Below are 24067 nucleotides of genomic sequence, written 5' to 3' on the forward strand. Positions count from 1 at the left end.
ACAGCGGTTTCGCTGTCTAACAGTTTCCTAGCAACGTTCGCTGCTGAGAGACTTCAAGCGGGGATGCGCGTGCGCACGATCCCCAGCAAAACACGCCCACAGGACTTGACGCCAATTGGCGTTAGGCGGTCCTGGGGGGGCCGCCGTGTTTACGCGTTCAGTCGGTGTGACGCGGTCATAAGAAGGTTAAACAGCATAGGGTGAAGTGGTATAGACTTTGCAGAAGCATTGTTTAATAATCGTTCAGAACTCTGGACACACTGCTGACGATGAACAATTAAAGAGAGACTTGAAAAGTTTCTCAGAGCTGAACTAAAGAAAACGTTTTATATACATACATGGGGCTTCCTCCAGTCCCATACACTTGGATCGCTCCCACACCGCCGTCCGTGGGAGAAATCTGAGCATATGGGGCTGGAGGAAGCCCCCGGTATGTATAAAACATTTTCTTTAGTTCAGCTCTAAGTCCCTTTAAGCAAAAAAGGGGAAAAAATTACTCAATACATTGCAAAGTCAGAAGTTAAAAAATAGATGAGAGATCAAGAAATGATTGATATTTGCCATGTAATTTGTTGATGTTGTTTGATCCACCATGAGCCTGCTTGTCATAATCTTTACTACTGGCAGACAAGAAGAAAAAAGCACCAACTGCCATTATTTATTACCACAACCACTACCAGTAACATTGGGAAAGGTTAAAGGGGCACTATTGCTAAATGAATCTATTTTAGACCCTTTAGCATACATATGTGTTGCAGAAATGAATACGCATCAATTTGCAAACAAGAGCAACACACAGCTACAGGGCTTGTGTGAGCTCTTTGATGCCGCCACCGCAAGCCTGCGCAGTGCAAAAAGCCGGTCAGGTTACCATGGAAACGGACAACAATAAGTGTCCGTTTCATTGCCTGCATAGGAAAAGGGGGTCCTTGGCAGCCGGGCAGCTTACACACAGCCACTCACAACAACATACAAAAGTACGCAGCACGGAGGAGGCTGCATCCATCTCTTTACGGCGGCTGCTGTAAGCTAAGTAACTGCTCGATAGAGCAGTTACAAGATAGGCAAAAATACATGAGATGGCCAGAGGGGTGGAAAATAACGGCCACTCACTATACAGGACAAGATGCCTCCCTCTTTCAGAATGGTATAGGCTGCATTGGCGTCGGAAAGGTAAAACAACTGACGTCAATGCATGTCTCTAAATGTTTATTGACAGAAAACAAAAACATTCACAAAAGAGTGCATAATGTGATAAAACAATCCTCCAACAACACATATGTATATATTTTTTTTTTATAGATATATGTATGTAGAGGGAGATACTGGTTGCTTGGTAGTTGGAAACAGCTGTTATTTCCCACAATGCAATAAGGCTCACAGACAGGAAACTGTCATCACACTGTGGGAGGGGTTTCACCACCATATCAGCCACGCAGACCCCCTGATGTGCTATTCTAGAAAAGGTAAAGATTCCTCATGGGAAAGGGGGCATCAGCTACTGATTGGGATGAAGTTCAATCCTTGGTTACAATTCTTCTTTGCTACATTTCTCACTTCATGTTTTTCTTTAATGGCCTCCTAGTAGCCATGCTGAAAAGAAGGATACTGAGACAGAACTATAGACGTAGCTTACAACCATAAATATTAAAGGAACCGAATATAATTAAGATGACTTTGAACAGGATTTTAGATGGATCGGGCCTGGTTTATTTATAAATTGTGACACAACAAAGTATTCACTTTAGCTACTCAGGAACATGTACAAATTGAAGTTGGCTGGACCTCGATTGCAGAGCTTGACATCTGCTGCTGAATTCATGCTCGCGTTGCGGGCGCCAGCTGCCCCGTCATGGCCATCGAGGCTACGCTCGCGCTACGGGGGCGGGAGGTAGTTGCTCAGTTCCTTCACTTTCTATGACTTTCATGCAACCCGCAGGCTCAATTCTTCTGATTTGCACATTTTTTTTTTCGTAAGTTAGTTTTGATGTATCATTTATAAGGCTGAGGATATCCAGATGTAAGCTCTCTAAATACTTCGCTCTGATAAATGGCGTTCTGTGAGTCAAGAGGTTTCATTAATATATGGATGAAGTTTCTGGCGCAAGCTCACAGGATTTCCCAGGGCTAAGTGTTAATGTTTCTCGCGTCAGTATTCGTTCTTTTAATCCAAACGGTCAGCCGTAACATGCAAATCGGTAATGATTTGTTGGGTCAAGTTGTAATTTGAGTAAAGAACAATGATCCACATTAAAAGTATTTGTTGCCATGATGTACTGTAGATGCGATGCATCTCACTGAAGGAGGGGGTCCTAGTACGTAACGCATGTGCCTGATATTATAACAAATAATAGCTGAATGCTTGTTTTTGTGACTAGCGTTAACTGTTAAAATTTGTGAAAGCAGCTAGATAGAGTATCAGTTCAGTTCGGCATCACACCAATGCAAAGTTTCATTGTATTGTATAGCTGAACGTTGGATATAGGCTATAGCGCATACCTTATGAACAATATGTCCATTATAACAAGAAGAGATGGCAGCGCTTCAAAATGCAGGCTGCACCCGAATTGACCAGCTGCATAGATGTGCAGAGCCCACACACAGGCAGACTACACAACATATAGAGGACGTTAGCTTCCAATAAAGAGCTTGTGCGCAGATTGTTCAGTACTAGACTCTTCCACCATGTTGAGGGGTCCTCACGGAAGAGACCTAACCTCTAACTAACAATTTAAACATAGTGTAAACCTTGGGCAGCTAAACATAAAATGGTGTACACATTTTCTAAAGAACAATGAAGGGATTAGCAGTGCTCCTATTCAGGCTGCAACTGAAATGATTACCAACAGAGGTGTGCAAAGCCCCCAGAGACTTAAATACCCACCTTGAAGTCAAAACAGATGCAAACTATGCCCCAAACCCTAAAACTAGATAACATTGCATGCAAACTGATACACATGATATCAATATGTCCAATAGACTAGCTTACTGAGATTCTTCTTGCCTGATAGGTGCTACATAGTGGAAAATCATTATTTGCATGTCAAGTCTAAATCATGCTTAGAACTTGGCTGCTTTCCTTTTTTCTCACTGTAAGGGTCGAGAATTCAGGGTTTTAAATGTCAGTTTCTTTGCAGCCTGAGAAGTTGGACTGTAGCTCTCATTAGAGGTCAAAGAACTCCTGAATGGCTAAGAAAAAGACATCTGAGCAGGAAAAAGAAAAAAAGTTCAGTATTGAAACAAGGAAAAGCCTCATACGCCTGGTAGTCCAAACTCAGGAGAGGTGGCTGGTTATGACCTTCTCTGCCAATAATCTAGTGTGTGTACAGCCATCTCAGTGGATTGCCATCTGAAGTATCGAACCATCTCAGCCAGGTACATTGCTCCCCTCCTTACCCTACCCATCTGAAGCTGGCTTGTCATGTGCCTTGCCATCGTCCCTCCTACCCCTCCATAGCAACACTTTGTCCTGAACTGTTGCCTTTGGGGGTGGGGCAGCAAGTTTCAGTCCCTAATGTACATGTGTACACACTTTTAGAGGGTGGGGCCTATCATGCATTGCACTGATAAGTTCTAAAGGAGCAGCGGCAGAAATGTAGAAGGGAAGCAGATACTCACACATGAGTCTAAATATCAAAATTTCAAGGCATGATAAGCAATTGGACTTTGGCTTGGTCTTCTGTGTATTCAGTCTGTTGTCTAAGGTCTTGTACAAAAAAAGCTATTGTAAACGTACAATGCACAAACGATTCAATCAACAGTTTAGGTTTTAGCTATAATGGGACCCTGTACAATATTGACCGCAAAGTCATTGTGTCCATAATCCTTTATGTGTTTGTTTGTGTGTGTGTGTGTGTGTGTGTGTGTGGGGGGGGGTGCTATGTAGTTTGGAGCCCTGAGGAGTTGACAAGTTCACCCTATGGCAGCACCGGCTCTGCTAATCAATATCTTGCTCCTGAACCGTGTGCATATTCAAACCACTGTTGGAGATAACAGAAATTGTCCGAGGAGCTGATGACTGGTCAGCTCGTGTGTACGAGGCCTGTGGAATTTTTTTGTCTCACATTTGGTGTAAGAGCTACAGATTCCCCAGCAAGCCCATGATGAACCAGAACTCCTAGGAGGTGTATTTTAACTTTAAGCACACACTAATACTTTCAGCTTGTTCTATTTCCAGAGTCTTGATGGAGTCACCCTTGAATCTATTGCCTAAAAACATCTGAAAGCCAGACTCACAATGTCCTAGAGTGGCTCTAAAGTCCAAATGTTTGGCACACCTGAAGGACGCGGCAGATGTGCTTGACACGTGTATAGATGCTGACTAAAGGCAAGCAAAAAAACCCTTTTCTGACGAGGTCTACACAGCCGTCTTTCTTCCATCTGTGTTCAGAGGAAAGGGATAGAAGAGGAAGCTAAATGCTCTCCCTTGATGGAAGAGACAAGATGGCTGCATCCCAGACACCAGAGAGACATGGCGCCTACACGGCATGCTGGCAGGTAGCACTATTGGGGTGCTCAGTGGGCGCAGCTGCTCCATTTCTCTGTGCTACATCCAGCTGGCTCTAGAAAGTCTGGCTCCTGAGATTGCTGTGGCTTGGTTAACTCCTGATCGACAAACAGCACTGGGACTTTGTTTTGTTTTTTTGTGTCAGTGTGTTAATGGAAACCAGAGCTCCCTGAACTCAAAGAGGTGAGTTTACAAAGTGCCACTAAACTTACCCCTTTACATCTCACTGTGATGAGAATCCTTTTCAACCAGATCTGTTCTGGCCAATAAGAAAGGGAGGAGTCTCTGTTATTAATCGCTTTATACCAAGATGTCGAATTCCAGTCCTTGAGGGCCATATCCATGCCAGAGATTAGGATGGACTTAGAAATCAACAACAAAACATCTGTAAAGTGCTTATTTCTCAAGGTCAAGGAGGTATACAAAGATACTGGTGAACCTCTCTACTCTCTGCACACTATTCTGCATTTTCCCGTGGATGTGTAGTAGTAGTTTATTCACTGCAGCATATCTTCATCACCATCAGGCCTCCACTGTGTTACTCTAACCCTTTACATTAGGCTGCTCTGTTGTGTTCTTCTAACCTATCTCCCCTGCCTTTATGCTCCTCTATTCATCACTCCAGACCCCTCTATACTGCTCCTCTACCTCCAGCCTCCTCTGATCTGCTTCTCTCCTCCTTCTTCTGAACCACCCATTCTGTTCTGCTTCTCTCTCCCTTCTCTCTGGGCCCACCACTCTGTTCACCCTCTCCCTCTGACGCCATAGCTTCTTTGGTTCTGCCTCCCCCAGCTTACATACAGTCTGTAAGGTCTGGTTCCCTCTTGTTGTAAAAATATACCCCATGGGTACTTTTTGCAAGCTCCGTATTGTTAAAAATAAGATCCACTTCCACTTCCAGAGTCTGAACCTGCCACATTTTAGGGAACCCAAAATGCCAGGTGCACGGACACAATTAAAATCTATGAGAATGGACAATGTCCGCTCTCACTAGGCTGGTTACTGTATCTGCTCCATCTGCTTCGATCACTGTATTCAATCGCAGCCATGCAAATACTCCCATTGCTGCACTGCAAATTGCCTTCAGATCTAAAAATGTGTTTCTGATGCCAGTAGCAGAGAGTAGGGATGGTCAACGAGGCGCAAATAATTTTGAGTGGGTGGAGCATTATGCAAATTGTGTATGCAAATTTAAGCAGCTTGAAAATAAACCAATCAAACCCAGCTGACGTAAAATTCAATTGGTCCATTTTCAAGGTGCATAAATTTGCATACAATATTTGCATAACCCCACACCAACCCGAAATGATTTGCATCTCATTCACCATCCCTAGCAGAGAGTAATGGGCTGTCCCACAGCACCATCCAATCAGTAGTGATAAGCACAAATTTCACATAATCCTAATTTGGCATCGTAATTTACAATTATTCTGCGACATTGTAATGTGCAATTTCGAGTCAAATCGTAATTTATCTTGTTTGTAAATGTTATTTGGAACTGTAATCTCGTGTAATTTTCACATAATGTCATGCTGAATTTAGCGGTTTATAGCAAAGCCACCATACATGTTATCATCAACAAAATTGTCCGGATCAAGTCAAAAAAATAAAAAAATAAATAAAAAAAAGGTCTTGTAGTTTCTAAGAGAATCGATTTTAAAAATACAAAGGAAAATCGGTTTTCATACTGTCACTTTTCTGAGTTAAAAAAAAAAACTTTTTTCATTTTTAAAATTGATTTTCTCAAAAATTACAAGGTCTTTTTGAAAATGATTTTTTTTTTGGTCTTGTTCGCACCTTTCTTCTGAACGTGCAAAGTAATTTTGGGGATAATAGCATGTCTGGGGCTTTGCTATTAACCACTAAAGTTGGCACAAAATTACGCAAAAAAATTACATGAAAATGACACGAAATTACGCATGGATTACACAAAATCAAGTAAATGCCCAGATCTTAAATATGTATGGCCGTAATTGTGAGAATTTACCCGAAATTTTGCACAATCATAATTAGCAGATTATGATCGTCACTACCAATCAGCAGCCTTTTTGCATGGCTCCACCCATTCTGTATCGCTCAGTAGCAGAGAACAGCAAGGTGACGCCCTACAGGACAGCTTATTCTTGCTACGGCATCCAGCTGAGCACGCTAAATAACAAAGTAAATAACCTTTTGGCAGGTGATACATTTCAAATATATTGTATTTCAACTGTGTGTTTAGCCATTTCCCTGGAGTTCAGCCATAAGTTTGCATTTTATGATGTACCCAACTTTATTTCAAAATATTCTTCTCTTTCTAAGTGATCTTCCTGATGAGTTTTTGCACAGCACGCTCTGCTTCTGAACATTGGGCTTTCACCTTCAGTGGCTCCTTCGTGCGGGTCCATTGGGGGGCAGAGATTTATTGTATATGCAGTAAGCCATTCATACACAGAGACACCTGTGCAAGCCAGTTGGCTTCAGTCAAGTCTTGTTTAACATTTAATTATGAATATAATTAGCATGAGTTAGGAGACAGGCCAAGCATCTGCAGGAAAATTTAGGAGAGGAGAAAATTCACACGAGAAATTGCAAGTTTAGTATTTTTTCCCCTCGCTTTTTTTTTTTTACTTGTTTGCACTTTATTCTACGTGTTTTGCATTGGCGTGAACTTATGTGAGCGAGTTCTTAGTTGTCTGCTGGTTCATTTTGTCTCATCATATTTTTTTTTTGTTAATTAGCAAAAAACACGTCTGAAACTACGAGAGATTCAGTGTTACCGCTATGTTCAGTACTTAAGCTAATATTATCATAATAATAAAAAAAAACGATGTTTTTGTTCCAGCTATTTTGCATAAAGGGGGAAGTTTAAAGTGGAACTTTCTTTAAAGGGGGAACGTTCTTTAAAGGGAGAAGCTTAAAGCGGATCCGAGATGAAAAACTAACTATAACAAGTAACTTGTCTATATACTGTATCTTATCTAAAGTTTAGATAGTTTACACAGCATATCTACCTGCAAACAGCTTTAATAGAATATGATTATTTCATCCTGTGATACAATGACAGCAGCCATGTTGTTTGTAAACATTACACAGAGGCAGGCTTATCTGCACCATTAGCACTCACACTGTGAAAAAAACCTAATCACCCCTCCTCCTCCCTCCTCCCCTCTGCCTCTGAAATCTCTGGCTAGTAGTACCTCCCCCTCCTCCTGCCCAGACTGAGCTCCCATTAGCCCTTGCTACTCCCAAGGCTCTTTGAAAAAGTGTGGGTGGGGCTTTTTAGTTTATAGGGAATTAGAGTATTAAAACAAAAACAAAAAAGTATTTGGCTTGAGGAATGCCCTATAAACAATAGGAAAGGAACACAATTATGCAATGAGTAAAAGTTCATCTCGGATCCACTTCAAAGCAGAAGTTCCTTTTTGCTCCAGCCAGAAAATTAGACACAGCATGAAAACCTTTATGGAAAAAATGCCATTACAATTTTTGGAAATCCTAAAAGCCTGAAGTTTTACTTGGTTTCACTTTTGCACAGGTCCTTGAAAGGGTAAAAGGGACCCTGAACAGTACTGTAAATCAAAAATTTCACTTACCTGGGGCTTCCTCCAGCCCACCGTAGGCCGCAAGGTCCCCCGGCATCCTCCTGGCTCTTCTGCGGGTCCCGATGGCGGCTCCGTTACCGGCGACACCCGGGCCAGTAACGCCAGGATCTGGATGCTTGGCGGTTGCTATGCATCATTGCGCTGCCGCTATGCGTCATCACGGCGGCCGGCTTGACAGTACTGTGCATGAGCGGATTTCTAAGTCTGAACTGCGCATGTGCAGTACTGTCATGCCGGCTGCCTTGATGACGCGCAGTGGCCGGCGTGATGACGCCAAGTATCTAGTGTGTCGCCTGTAATGGAGCCGCCAGCGGGACCCGCATAAGAGCTCGGAGAACGCCGGGGGGACCACACAGCCTTTTATTTAAAGTACTGTTTAGGGTCCCTTTAAGCCTCAGTGTTTACTATATGGAGAGCTGCCTAGACAGAGCTCTCCTGTAGTCTATTCACAGTTGCTGGTAAAAACAGGTTGATCTGCCTAAAAAAACACAGAACACAGAGAAAATAATTTCTTAAGCAACTATATGTTGAATAAAGACTTTTCATTGTGTGCTGTGCAAGAGTTCATGTCCACTTTAAGGGAAAAGTGAAATCAGGGAGATTTCTGTCCATTTAAGTGCCCCAGGCTAGGAACCTTTTGAAACCTCCCCCGGTTTTCCAATCTCGCTAATAGGAAGATTGTCGTATACATTGATTCGTTTTTCAGATACCAGTAATACCAGTAATGAATTACAGTCATCAAAGCAACAAACGTTGATACTGTAATACCTTAAATGACTAAAGGCCCATACACACGCTCAACAAAAGTCTTTTAAATGCACAATTATCAAACAACTTTTGTTGTTGAAACAAACCAAAAAAGTTGTGTGCTATTGTTCAAACAACTGATAAGACGCAGCTCAAGTCAATCCAACAGTTGGATTGACTTGAGCAGCTTCATATCAGTTGTTTGAACAATAGCAAAAAACTTTTTTGGTTTGTTTCAACAACAAAAGTTGTTTGATAATTATGCATTTAAAAGACTTTTATTGAGCATGTGTATGAGCCCTAACTGTACATTGCTAACTATAAGTTTTCAAAACTTTAAGTTTCTTCTTTAGGCATTATACAAAACTGCATAAGCAACGGTATGTATGTTGTTTCACAAAAGAAGTGAGCTTCACGTCCGCAGCGGCAGCAGCTAGAGCCGCAGGGACGCACTAGTCACGTCCCTGCAGTTTGGGGGCTGTGCGAGCGATCCTGTGGGCAAATACCCACGATCGCGCTGTTACCATGAGCAGGGGGAGATTGGCTGCAAGGGACAAAAGTCCCCTGTACCAATCCGTACATGTCCGCTGAGAATAAACACTGTTTTCGTTCAAAAACAGTGTTTATTCTTACATAGAGCCGACGCGCTATCTCCCGCCGTCATTTTCGCTGGTTTCTGCCCTCCATCCCTGCCGGCACTGTGATCGCAGGCTTCCGATGGAAACCTTATTTACTTCCCTAGTTACAATGTACCTTTATTTCCAAATAAAATATTGTCACTATACAGCAGTGGTCCTGAAACTAAGGCCCGCGGGCCGAATGTGGCCCCATGAGGCTTTTCTATCGGCCCCCCACACACAAAATATATAACTTATAGATGCGGTCAGCTACATCTTTAAATATTGTTAGACCGCATGTAGAATAGCAGTGTTGGCACCACCCATCCACATGGAAGCCAGAAAGCAGTAATTTGCTGGTTTTCAATCAAATTCCACATCAGGTGACACTGCTGTCTAATTGGACTGCAGGTTGTCACCTGGGTATGCTTCACTGTCTGGCCCCCAAAGACTTCTAAATTATTTTATGTATACTCTGGCCCCCCAGCAGTCTGAAGTATGTTGACCCAGCCCTTGACCCGAAATGTTTGGGGACCCCTGCCATACATTATACTAGGGATATAATTTTAATGTTGCAATAACCGGGACAAATGGACAAATGTTGAGATTTTAATTATCGCAAAAAAAAGCAAAAATCTATTAACCCTTCGCACTCTCGCATGCAAATGTTCAAACAAATGCATTCACAGATTCACTCATCCAGGCACAACTGAGATTTTAATTATCGCAGCATGAATTATTTTAAAACTATAATGGCTGAAAACTGAAAAATAATGATTTTTTTTCCATTTGTTTCTTATTATTCCCATTATAATGCATTTAGAATAAAATAATTCTTATCATAATGTACCACCCAAAGAAAGCCTAATTAGTGACGGAAAAACATAAAAAGTAGATTTAAATATAAAATAAAACTGTAGAATATTTAAAAGGTCATTTTAAGAGAAGAAGGAGGATAGATCCAATTGTCGATAGTGGTCCTTTAAAGCGGTTTAACACCCAGCATTACAACTTTGCTTTAAAAGATTGCTTACAGATTACAAACTATTATGCCAGATTTTTTTTTAAGCAGAAATTCACTGAATGGGTTAAACATGACATTTTAGTGTTGGATTTAACTAGGAATCCGCTTCCGTTCTTATCTGTAGTTACAAAATGTATCTTTATTTGGAATACAAATAGACCTTTGAAAAGCCTGCCGGGGAAGCCCTCTTTGTTCTCTCAGAGCAGTGTTTGTTTGTTACATTGTAGATAGATACATTTGTAACTAAACAAGCAAGCACTGAGGAGTATTTCTAGCTAAATGCAGCACTAAAATGTCATGTTTAATCCATTCAGTGAATTTCTGCTAAAAAAAAAATCTGGCATAATAGTTTATAAGCTGTAAGCAATCTTTTAAAGCAAAGTTGAAATGCTGGGTGTTAGACCACTTTAAGGGGGAGAGTGGCCCTTAAAAGAGATAGTCAGCGATATAAAAATTCTGCCCATCTGTTCTAAGGAGTTTGGTCTCCCAACTTACTTATGTATTTATATATTAGCATGGGGCTTTTTGGATCTTTTTAATTCCCTGGGTAAAACCTGTATGAATGTGCTCCATCAGCAGTTCAAACATAAATAGTATGTGTTTGTGGTCTTCACCTTAGGCAGCAACATAGTGGCCCCCAAGCCTACCCAGAAGTTAGGAATGATATCTGCTTCTCAGAAAAAAATGATCTAATTTATGTAAACTATGCAGCTGCGGATAGTATCTCGGCTATACCGAACCAAAATTGCAGTTATTAAACTTAATATTGCAAAATCGAATACCACGGTGCAGGCATATCTGAAAGTCAATTGTACATTGACACAGCCAAACCCAAATGTGTTGGCTGCATTTTTGATAGGTATGGATTACATAGGCATTCTCAGCTGGCACAAATCGTGTAGAATATCAAGGATAACATTTCAAACTGAAGAAGAATTTAGAAGTAAATGTAAACAATGCTGCAAAATACAACTCAACATTGTAAACAGATGCTCTTAATTTGTGAGAAATTAATGGTTCAGAAAGGAATCTGATGACATCATCTTTAGGGGACGAGATTGCATTTTTTTTACCTTAGTTTGTTAACAGAGACAGCTGATGTCTCAACAGGCTCTACTTTATACTACAGACAAAGTTTTGATCTCACACTTCAATTGGAGAACAAGACACACAAACCACAGCTATTTGAACGTGTTCTGCCAAAGGAGGAATATAAAACCTTTTTTGAAAAAAAAATGCAAGTCAGATGTTGGAGGCTTGGAGTAGATGTTGGAATATGATGTTTCACATTCTACGCAGGTAAATGGCTGCAGATAAATACATTTAAGCCGTGTTTTCTACAGTTATCTATAAAATGTATTTTATGAAACTACCAAAGCCATAATAAGTGTTCGGCTAGGGCCTCATAACTGTATACTTAAAGGACAACTGAAAGGGACTCCAAGCACATCTCATGGGTATGCCTTTAAGACTCAGACCAGTACTGCAAAGTACTTAAAGATGCCTACCTTTCTGTAGCTTGTGCTCTCCTCTTTCATTTGAATTGCTGTTCTACACCAAATAGTTTTCATTCAATTTCAATTTAAAAATTGTGGCTGCCATCTTGGCTATATTATAACTTCCGGGTCACCCCTGTCTTCTCTGTTAGGGAAGTGCATCACTGAATGAAGCAGGAAGAGGAAGTGACACGCATGGCCATTGCAAGAGGCTCCTCCAGAGGGGTCATAGCACGACTTTGTTGGAAGTCATCTGTCTTAAAGGCATGCCCATGAGATGTGCTCGGAGTCCCTTTAAGCAAATAATATGTAGTCTGCCATATTTATTTCATGTTAAGCAATACCAGCTGCCTGACTATTCTGCTGAGCTGATCCTCTGCATCTAATACTTTTAGCCATAGACCCTGAACAAGCATGCAGCAGATTAGGTGTTTCTGACATTATCTCAGAAAGCTAAGCTAATTGGGTAGTCAATTGAGGTTACCATTTTTTACCTTAAAGAGAACCCGAGGCGGGGTTCTTCCATCGCAATCCCCATACAGAGGCTGGGTCTGTCTATAGAACCCAGCCTCTGTTGCTAGTTAGTTTCCTCCAAAGACCCCCCCTGCGCTCAACCAGACCCCATAAAACACAGCCGTGCTATGCGGCTGTGTTTACCTCACTAACGTCAGTCTCGGCTGCTCCCCCGCCTCCTGAATTGCTCCGGTCCCCGCCCGCGTCCCTTCCCTCCAATCAGCGGGGAGGCAAGGGACGTGGGCGGGGACCGGAGCGATTCAGGAGGCGGTGGGAGAGTGGAGACTGACATTAGTGAGATAAACACAGCCGGCTGCAACACGCTGCACGTCGCCAGCGCGGCTGTGTTTTATGGGGTCTGGCAGCGCGCGGGGGGGGGGGGGGGGAGGGGGCTTTGGAGGAAACTAAATTGCAACAGAGGCTGGGCTCTATAGGCAGACCCAGCCTCTGTATATGGATTGCGATGGAAGAACACCACCTCGGGTTCTCTTTAAGATAACATTTGAGTTACCACTTTCTTCAGGCCTCAAAATAACAAATTAACTATCTTCTGTCATTTGCAAGAAAAAAAAACTCACAAATCTATTCCTTCCTGATGCAAACACAATTACCCCTACTGTTAAAACTTTTCCAGTCCATTTACGTTCCTAACATCTACCTACAAACTTTTCCCCAATTTGGCTCCTCCATACATTGCTACATTGGTATCCAGCTAGGGATGGTCGGAAATGCTGTTTTCAGATTTTGTGGGAATTCCGATTTCCGCCAATTCAGATTACAGATTAGGTGGATTTCTGATTTCTGGTTTCCGATTTCCAAGTAGTCTTTTTTGGTAATTTTTTTTGCATTCTCTGATTGGCCAAATACTCCCGAGTTGACTGTGCATTCTCTGATTGCACCAGTGCTTCCGAGTTCTGTGATTGGGCTAAAATTACCGAGTTGCCGTAATGTGGAATTTCCATAGAAATCCGATTTCCGATTTCTGTTTTCCGAGGAGTCTTTTTTTGGGTTTTTTTTTTTGCATTCCCTGATTGGCCAAATACTTCTGAGTTGTTTCAGCATTCTCTGATTGGTCCAATGCTTCTGAGTTCTTTGATTGGGCTAAAATTACCGAGTTGTGGTAATGTGGTATTTCTACAGAAATCCGATTTCCATTTTCCAAATTTCATTTACGGTATGCGGATTCCGATTAAGTATCCCTATTTCCAGCTATAAACTCTCACAATCCCCACACAATCTATGTTTGTAATGATCTTCTATTGTCCACCTTAGTCTAATCTTCTTATTTCCCAATACAGGACTTCTGAGACGGCCCTTCACATCTGTGGAACTCCCTCTCTGAATCCGTTTCACTCTTGTCAAACTTTGAAACGTTTAAACGCTAATCAAAAAAAACTCATCTGATTGTCTTAAGGCATTTCAGCTGGTGAGACCCACCTCTCAAACAATGTATTGCAGCATGTGGTACTATTATATTCATGACTTCCATAGCGCCCATGTTCAGTGGCGTAGCTAAAGAAGTAATTATTACCAGCACAGGACTAATAGAGAGCTAATGTTGTGGTTCAGGTAGGCCCCCTTGGGGCCCCTTTGGCTCAAGGGCCTCGATGCAGTCGCAGCCTCTGCACCCCCTATTGCTGCGCCACTGCCCATGTCCACCTATTACACTCAAAGTTCTGAAAAAACAGGTCTGAATCACTGAAACGGAGACTGGAGAGGTAATTACTGAATAATAGGCCAGAGCTTAAGAGACCACACCAACTCACTGTCACCAGTAATGACTACTGTTTATGATCATAAATGGAGTCCTGCTGGCATGGAAACACTCATTGCAAACTCTCTGTGTCATAGTGGAATTTTTTTTAAATCAAAAGGGTGTGATTCTGCTAAAGAAGGTCACTTCTGGGCGTATGCAACAACAGAAGAATACACCCTGTGCCATGATGAGCAATGGCAAATGCACCAGACACCATCTTTAGGAATAGCAGCTTCTCTGCACTGAGAGCTAGGATGGGCAGGACCTATCCTAGCTATAAGTGTGGTCCACCAGAAGAAGAAGCATGTTCACCATCCTTCTAATGAAAATTATTTATTCAGTGTTCACATACATACAGTACAAGTATCCAGGTTGTTGTTTACGGTGCCGTGAATGTGGATATCAAATGCAACTGTGCGAGAGGAGGTGGGTGGTGGGCACTGTGAGAGGACGAGTGACTGCCGTTTTGTATCCTGACCCTTGGTCATGCTGCGTTCAACTCCTATACTAGCTATCCAACTGGTCGGTCATACTTATCTGTTGCTAGCACACTCCTACATCATACATGATTAGAGGCAAAGACAGCTCACTTTTTTGTTTTGCAAGAAAAAGGATGATTTTATCCTCCTCTATCCGTAATGGAGGAACCAAGAGCTTTACTTTTTAATGGTAAATAATTACCCTTTTGTGCCTGACTCTTCTGCTCCTTTATATATCACCCACATTGACCACATGAAGGGCATTTCTCTAACAGCCTGTTCATTATTTCTTGAACATGCGTGTCCTGGTTGGGGCTTCATCAGGGGTTTAAAATAACAACGTCTAGGGATTTTGTTAATTTAAGCCCCTGATGAAGTCCCAACCAGGACCAAAATACGGTCAGTGTTTGTTATGTTTGTGTGCATTTGACACTCTTTCCTATATTGCAGTTTACATATTTAATTTATAGTTAAAGTGGCACTGGGGGGATTCTAGGGGATAGCACAAGTCCGAGAAGGAGGTTATGTCCATTAGTCAATAAGGCAGCTGCAACATAAGCCACATGCAACGTAAGCATATATAAGTGTTGAACAGTATATAACTGCTGAACAGTGATGCAGCAGAATTTGGAGTGACATCACCCAGGCAAATAAATAAATTAAACCAGGAGCGGCCCTTCAATCATATTTTCATCAACACACCATGCCTTTTAAAGGGAATGTCTAGGCTCAATAAAAAATAAGGATCTTCTTACCAGGGTCTTCCTCCATCCCCTGGCAGCTAACATGTCCCATGCTGCAGCTCCGCTCTCAGCTGCTGGCTCCCGGTCCCATCCGCTGCAGAGGCCAAACTCGTGAGGTCGTCCTCTACTGCGTTTGCTCGAGCGCCGCTGTCAATCAAGTCCACATCGTCCAGAGTGTACGGCGCACATGCAGTAGTTGTGCGCCTGCCCAGTACACTCTAGACAACGTGGACCCGATTGACAGTGGCACTCGTGCAGGTGCAGTAGAGGATGACCGCTATCAGCCTCTGCACCTGCAGGGACCCCGGGTCAGTGGGTGATAGCGGAGCTGCGGTGTGGCACATGTTAGCTGCCAGGAGCTGGAGTAAGCCCCAGGTAAGTAGATCTTTTTTTATTGAGACTGTACATTCCCTTTAATCATGTTTACCTGGATGTTTCAAAGACCAGAATCGCCTTCAGCCAAGAAACCTAAACAATTAACATTTCCAAACTAAGTGTCAGCTTAGAGCATTTTGTAATTCACTCCCTGACAAAAGTCAGGAAGTGAACTCTTCGACCCGTAAAAGAATAAATACAATGTATTTATTCTTAAAAACGCCCACGCAATCACTGCACAAAGTGATTTTGTGAGAGTGTTTTTCCTATACCTGCCATTGAGGCAAAATCGCCTCAAAAATGGTACAGGCACCGCTTTGCTGAGCAAGCGAACCGTTCAGCTGTGAACTCTCTCATAGGGAATCATTGCAGAAGCGTTTTTAGGGCAATTTTGAAAATTGCCTGTGCCAGTGGTGTTGCATCAAAATTCGCAATTACGAATGTAATCGTAATGCAAAATTTCAGGGGAAATTGTAATTAATTTCATATGTGATAGTAATATTTAATAATTTCGCATAATTGTTTGCGTAATTTTGTGAAACTTCGCATAATTTTGTGCCGACTTTACTGGCTAAGTGCTACATATGTTAAGGAGAATAGTGGGTACAAGTCAAAAATAGAATTGTTCAAAAAGACCTTGTAGTTTTTGAGAAAATCGTTGAGATTGAGAAAGTCATTTTTCTTTGCATTTTTAAAATCGATTATTTTTTTGTCTTATACCCACCACTATTCTCCTTAACATGTGTAGCAATTTTGGTGTCAATAGCATGTATGTGGGCTTTGCTATTCACTGCCAAAGTCGGCATGAAATTACCCAAAAATTATGCGAAATTACGAATGACTATACGAAATCAATTAAATGTACAAATCATAATTGCGTATAGGCGAAAGTGCAAAAATTTGCGTAATCGTAAATAGCTAATTACGATCATCACTGGCCTGCGCTTGAAAAAAAGGCAAAAACGCCCTTAGTGGAAACGAGGCCTCAGAAACTATTTACTGCCCAGAGGAAGTGAGGCGTTTTTGTTTTTTTTTACAATTAAACCCTCGACTATGTGTCATCCTGAGGTTAGTTCATCTTTCCTTTTAAACTGTTTTTAAGTGTTTTATACTTTTTGAGGTGCCTCCCTCCCTATCTAGGCTGTTGACCATAATAAGTGTTGGATGAAGACAACAGTTTGTAGACTTGAGTAAGCTGATTACCTGTACATATAAGAGTTTAGGTATTTCCTTTCCCTGATTAGAACTAGTAGGAAATGGTATCCAGTCAAAGCCACCCTTTGTTTTTATTTTGTTTGGATATTTTTTTAACATCCATGGTAGATCACTTAGGTTTTCAAATGTTTTGCAATGTTCTCCAGCACTGAAAAACCTCAGTAAATCAAGTCAATTATCTTTATATGCCCGATAGTTTTATATATTACTGTTATTCCCACACACAAAAAAAAGAACAGTAAAGTTATATTATTAAAGATGAGAGCTGCATAAAAGTGGGAGGAGTTGAATGAAAGTGTAATTATTGATGCTAATTCACAGTAGATAGAGACATGTTTACATATGGTGAATTAACTAATTTTAACGAAATAAAAAATTTTTTAAAGTGAATTTGAGAGTTTCCAAGTCAGAAAATTCCACTAAACTCCATTTATCAAGGAAAAAAAAGTGGACACTTTTTTGGGTCGTTGTTTTGGTTTCCATCTTAAATTTTTGCCTTGCTGTATCTCACCGTAACAGACACTAAAACAGCTCCGTCAATGTTTTAAACTCTGTTCTGCTGAAAAGGACCAATTCAAAAAGGAACAGAGGAAAAAAAGCAATTAATGGTGTGAAATAATTTCATGCAAAATATCAAATGTTCCACCCTTTTGTTTGCCTTTGTCTAAAACCTTTAAAATTAGCGGCAAAAACAAGCTTCTGCAGAGGACTGCACCATAACCGTACTTGGCCGTTCAGTTATTCCGCTTCCATTTTTTTTTGAGTGTACAAAAGACAAAAAAAAAGAATGCACTTACTTATTGCTTCTACAAACTGCTCAAAGAGTCTACGTGGGAACAGGGGCTCTGGCAGCTCTCGGAAAAACATCTTGAGTGCTCCTGTGACAACGTGTATGTCCTCCCATTGGCTGTCGTCCAAATTCAGCTTCTCTTCTGGGAAAACACGGGGAGAAATGGAACAACTGGTTTTAATGAAACAATTACAAGACACTAATTATTATGTTAATGTTTGCCTACTATCATCAGCAACCGTTAACAGCCTTCTGCACCTAGAGGTTTGGTGCTGTGCTTTTTTTTTCTTTTCTTTCTTTCTTTTTTTTTTACTCGAGGAAAAAGAGCGTTTTCAATGGATTACCATCTGTAGGAATGCAGCTGACACACACACAAAAAAAGAGGCGATACAAAGAGACATGGCATTGACATAACATGTCAGATACATTTATTCCCATAATGCATCAGCCCAGAAATTAGCATTACAGCACAACACGATTCAAAGCTATTTGTTTTTTTTTTCGAGGCCGAGGGGCTAAGAGTTGCCAGTGATGTGCGGCTCAAGGGACCCGCCCAAAGGCCTGATGGAGCCAACGTGAGACATATGCTACACTCGGCGATAGAAAAACTAGAGATTGCTTTACATATGCTAGCCATGGAATATGCTGGGGAATTATAGGTAAGCATTGTCACATTAATTTGTGGCTGACAGCAAAATCAACAAGGAAGAGTCACGGGGGAGGGAGGGGAGACAAATCCTCTCTCTCTTTCTTTTTTTTAATGATTTCAATAACGTTCTGTATTCAACTCAGCAAGGTAGTGTGTTGCAGAAACAATATTAGGCGGACCCCCGTTGGTCTACCTAGGCTGCGCAAATCTGCCAGGGATGATAACGCGCCAGACACAGAAAATCGCTCTTCTTTGACAATTCCCCGCTCCCGTAGAGGAAAACAGTTGTTTGAAGTTAACCTGAACGGAGAAATCTTTACCAATTTGAAACCAAGAACTCGGAGACAACATTTAATTAGGAAGAATGAAATAATTATACACTATTTCGGGTTGTTATCGGGGTGCGTTTGCGAAACATCAAAGCGGTAATTGTGCTTGGTATCACCTCGGAATTCAGACGGTTTTTTTGGAAGAGGACTTATTATGCAGGGGAAAATAATAATCATCATTGCTTTGGGGTCTTTTTTGAAAATAGATATTTCATAAATCGCAGGAAAAGCAAGCATGCATCCAAGAAGGAGTTTGAAACTTCACCCTTAATAAATTTGACATGGCAAAGCAGGACCGTGAACTTCCAAATTTCTAAAATGAGAAGAAGTGTGATTTGAATTTTCAGTTTTTGCCGCAACCTAGCAATTTTACTAGAAAAATAGAGGAGAATTAAAAAAATAAAAGAGACATATTTCAAGAGGTACCCAATGAAAAATAGTAAAAGTACTTCCAATTGGACATCTTTTTGTGTTGCAGAATAGAACAGTCTCGTTATCACTCTCACTGAGTGACTTCGCCAGTTCTGATGAAGTGAAGGAGATAGTATACCCAACTTTCAACCCTCTTTTAAAATCGGTTTCCTGACTGCTTTGGTGGGAAAGGATGTTGGAAATGAGCAGAACCAGCTGCCACTAAGTACGTTCATAACTCAGCACACGAGGTCTAACTCTGCAGGTCAAGACTCTGTGGTCTACCTACTCTTCATGGAAAATAGACATTCCTTTGAGGATGTTGGGCTCAATCCAATTCACTTTTTCTCTAGGGGATATTTTATTGTTCAAATTAAAAATAAAATCCTTTTTAAGCCACCAGCAACCAAGAAAACACAATAATTTTGACAGTACTTTTCCACCTACTTCTAGTTTTTTAACTGCAGAGTGCAAAAGTTATTTAAAATAGAAGATTAAAAAATATGTCCAAGGAGAAAATTTTGGAGAAAAAGTGAATTGGATTGGGCCCATTATGTATCATCAACATCAAATGCTGGCTTAGAATAGCTAGATGTTTTAAAGACAATGGGCTTGATTGACAAAAGGGTGCTAACTCAGTTAGCACGCCTAAAAGCTTTGGGAGTGCTAACTAGGGTGCTAAGCAGTTAGCACGCCCAAAGCTTTTATTGATCGCGCGGTGCGCGATAAACGTCGCACCGGGTGCGACTATAACGTCCCACCGCTATTTTTTTCTCTTTAGGTGTGCTAAGGGGCTTTTCACAGGCGTGCTAACACTTAGCACCGTTTTGTGATTTAAGCCCAATATATACCTTTAGCCAAAAACATACTCCTTCTTATGCTTGGTACACACCATGTAATTTCCTCTCAGATAGACGAGTTGCATTGATAATTTCCGTCAGGTCCGATATGATTGCCAATAGTTTTTCTGATTGATTTTGTATAGAAATTTTAGTAAAATCAATCAGAAAAACGATTGAAAATCAGATAAGACCTGTCGTAAATTATCGATTTGACCTCGTCTAACTGACGGGAATTGCATGGTGTGTACCAGGTATCAAATCCGATTCTAGACTTTTTCCGCCTGAAACAATACTTTGTAAGGCTGACCCAATATCCCCCCTCCCCCGATGTGTGTGCAAAGCCAGACCAGAAAGGAGAGACACATTGGGCTGTGCTTTGCAGGCACTGGCACTACGCTTACCTTTCTCTGCTTCTTTCAAGACAGAATGCCCTCCCTGCTGGCCCGCAGCATCTAATCCACAAAATGCTGGGTATGTGCTGCACCAGCGCCGCATCACTCATCCGCTCTCAGCAAATTAGTGATGGGATCACCAGCCACATGTGAACTCCTGGTTCCTCTCTGACTACAGCGGCGCCTCATGTGACCCGGTAATAGGTCACATGAGGCACCGCTGTAGCCATAGCTACAGGGCGTTGGACTGGTAGATGGAGATCTTAACCCTGGAACGCTGAGAGCAGGAGAGTGAGGCGGCACTGCACATCTAGGGAGCGGGAGATGGGGAGTACAAGGAAGAGCACATTTGGGGCGGGGTGCCGCCTCGAGCCACCCTCTAATTGTTGCCGCCCTGAAGCATGCGATTCATGTTACTTCATGGAAGAAGCGCCCCTACCAGGCATTAGACAGTTAACCTCTGTATGGGTGTCAATAAGCTAGTCTATTTGTTTGCTGGAGTAAGTGGACTATTTTACACAGAAGTGTATGGATCATGCCTTCACCTCATTAGAACCAAAGAAGTTTTTTAGTAGGACTGTAAAAACATTTGGAACACAAAAAAATGTGTCCAGTTGAAGCTACATTTTTTTTTCTTGTAAATGGACCATGACCTGCATAAGTGAGGACATTCATGGAGATACAGACAAGGGGCATCAAATGAAACCTTTAAATTGTAATGTCAGATTTCTACTACTTACTGCATGTGACAGCAACATAGGAGAAAAGTAATTTATGGCTCATTTTACTCTGGGAGAAATGTACTTCTTATTTGTATGTGTTTTACATTTTTTTGTGACTGTTCCTCTTCAAACAATATTAAAAATTAAAAATATTAAAATAAAATTATTATATTAGTAAAATCCCACTTGGGGGATTCATTTTGTGTGGACTACAGGTGCATCTCAATAAGCTAGAATATCATTGTCAAGTTTATTTATTTCTTTAACTTACTTCAAAACTTGCATATTCAGAGTGTGATATATTTCAAGTATTTATTTATTTTCATTCAACTCATTAGGGCGTATAGCTAATGAAAACCCCAAAATTCAGAATCTCAGAAAATTAGAATAATATGAAAAAGATATACAGTATATTGTAGACTTATAGGGCCCGATCTGATTCACTTTTTCTCCAAAGTGATATTTTCACATTATAAGACACATATATACTCAGAATAATTTTGACAGTACTTTTTCCCCTACTTTTTGGTACTTTTTGAATTGCAGGCCCATAAGCAATTAACTTTTTCTCCTGAGTTTTCTCCTACGTGATATTTTTGCATCTTGTCATAAAATGCCTTTAAACCACCAGCAAGCAAGAAAATATTCAAAATAATTTTGATAGTACTTTTTCATAACCTTTTGGGTACTTTTCTAATTGTAAAATGCTGAAAAGTTGTTTTAAAGAGAAAATAAAAATTATCTTCTAGGAGATAACTCAAACGTTATTTTAAACAGCAGTTGAAAAATTATCTTTGAGGCCCCATTCACACTCGAAAGCGTAAAACGCCGGTGAAACGGGAGTGATTTTTCCACGATTGAATGCGGAAAAATCACTGGACACTGCAGCGATTTTCCCGCAATCGCGTTTAACCACTTCAGGACCACAGTCTTTTCGCCCCTTAAGGACCAGAGCCTTTTTCTCCATTCAGACCACTGCAGCTTTCACGGTTTATTGCTCGGTCATACAACCTACCACCTAAATGAATTTTACCTCCTTTTCTTGTCACTAATACAGCTTTCTTTTGCTGCTATTTGTTTGCTGCTGCGAGTTTTAGTTTTTATTATATTCATCAAAAAAGACATGAATTTTGGCAAAAAAATGACTTTTTTAACTTGCTGTGCTGACATTTTTCAAATAAAGTAAAATTTCCTATACATTTGAGCGCGAAAGTTATTCTGCTACATGTCTTTGATAAAAAAAAAACCATTCAGTGTATATTTATTGGATTGGGTAAAAGTTATAGCGTTTACAAACTATGGTGCCAAAAGTGAATTTTCCCATTTTCAAGCATCTCTGACTTTTCTGCGCACCTGTCAGGTTTCATGAGGGGCTAAAATTCCAGGATAGTACAAATACCCCCCAAATGACCCCATTTTGGAAAGAAGACATCCCAAAGTATTCAGTGAGAGGCATGGTGAGTTCATAGAAGATTTTATTTTTTGTCACAAGTTAGCGGAAAATGACACTTTCTGACAAAAAAAAGAAAAAAACTTGCGACAAAAAAAAATGAAATCTGCCACAGACTCACTATGCTCCTCTCTGAATACCTTGAAGTGTCTACTTTCCAAAATGGGGTCATTTGTGAGGTGTGTTCACTGTCCTGGCATTTTGGGGGGTGCCTAATTGTAAGCACCCCTGTAAAGCCTAAAGATGCTCATTGGACTTTTGGCCCCTTAGCGCAGTTAGGCTGCAAAAAAGTGCCACACATGTGGTATTGCCGTACTCAGGAGAAGTAGTATAATGTGTTTTGGGGTGTATTTTTACACATACCCATGCTGGGTGGGAGAAATATCTCCGTAAATTTAATGTTAATTTTTTTTACACACAATTGTCTATTTATAGAGATATTTCTCCCACTCAGCATGGGTATGTGTAAAAATACACCCCAAAACACATTATACTACTTCTCCTGAGTACGGCGATACCACATGTGTGGCACTTTTTTGCACCCTAACTGCGCTAAGGGGCCCAAAGTTCAATGAGTACCTTTAGGATTTCACAGGTCATTTTGAGAAATTTCGTTTCAAGACTACTCCTCACGGTTTAGGGCCCCTAAAATGCCAGGACAGTATACACAAATTACCCCATTTTAGAAAGAAGACACCCCAAGGTATTCCGTTAGGAGGATGGTGAGTTCATAGAAGATTTTTTTTTTTTTGTCACAAGTTAGCGGAAATTGATTTTAATTGTTTTTTTTCACAAAGTGTCATTTTCCGCTAACTTGTGACAAAAAATAAAATCTTCTATGAACTCACCATACTCCTAACGGAATACCTTGGGGTGTCTTCTTTCTAAAATGGGGTCATTTGTGGGGTTCCTATACTGCCCTGGCATTTTAGGGGCCCTAAACCGTGAGGAGTAGTCTTGAAACCAAATGTCGCGAAATGACCTGTGAAATCCTAAAGGTACTCATTGGACTTTGGGCCTCTTAGCGCACTTAGGGTGCAAAAAAGTGCCACACATGTGGTACCGCCGTACTCAGGAGAAGTAGTATAATGTGTTTTGGGGTGTATTTTTACACATACCCATGCTGGGTGGGAGAAATATCTCTGTAAATGACAATTGTTTGATTTTTTTTTACACACAATTGTCCATTTACAGAGAGATTTCTCCCACCCAGCATGGGTATGTGTAAAAATACACCCCAAAACACAATATACTACTTCTTCTGAGTACGGCGATACCACATGTGTGACACTTTTTTGCAACCTAGGTGCGCTAAGGGGCCTAACGTCCTATTCACAGGTCATTTTGAGGCATTTGGATTCTAGACTACTGCTCACGGTTTAGGGCCCCTAAAATGCCAGGGCAGTATAGGAACCCCACAAGTGAC

At 41.0% G+C, this 24067-nt stretch overlaps 1 protein-coding gene and 1 long non-coding RNA gene across 3 annotated transcripts in view; one reads left to right on the forward strand and one right to left on the reverse strand.

The window, feature by feature from the left end:
• ARHGAP15 (Rho GTPase activating protein 15) overlaps positions 1–24067 on the reverse strand; it is an 862741-nt gene that overhangs the window by 141082 nt on the left and 697592 nt on the right. For both annotated transcript variants that reach the window (XM_068245872.1, XM_068245871.1), the window contains one exon: positions 17854–17988. In XM_068245872.1, the coding sequence (XP_068101973.1) occupies positions 17854–17988 (135 nt within the window). The remainder of the gene's footprint in view (positions 1–17853; positions 17989–24067) is intronic.
• On the forward strand, positions 1381–4644 carry LOC137525083 (uncharacterized). The gene is made up of 3 exons (XR_011022859.1): positions 1381–1466; positions 3138–3375; positions 4178–4644. It is a non-coding gene; the product is annotated as an uncharacterized lncRNA (long non-coding RNA).

This window comes from Hyperolius riggenbachi, chromosome 7 (genome assembly GCF_040937935.1).
Source record: "Hyperolius riggenbachi isolate aHypRig1 chromosome 7, aHypRig1.pri, whole genome shotgun sequence".
NCBI classification, from domain to species: Eukaryota; Metazoa; Chordata; class Amphibia; order Anura; family Hyperoliidae; genus Hyperolius; species Hyperolius riggenbachi.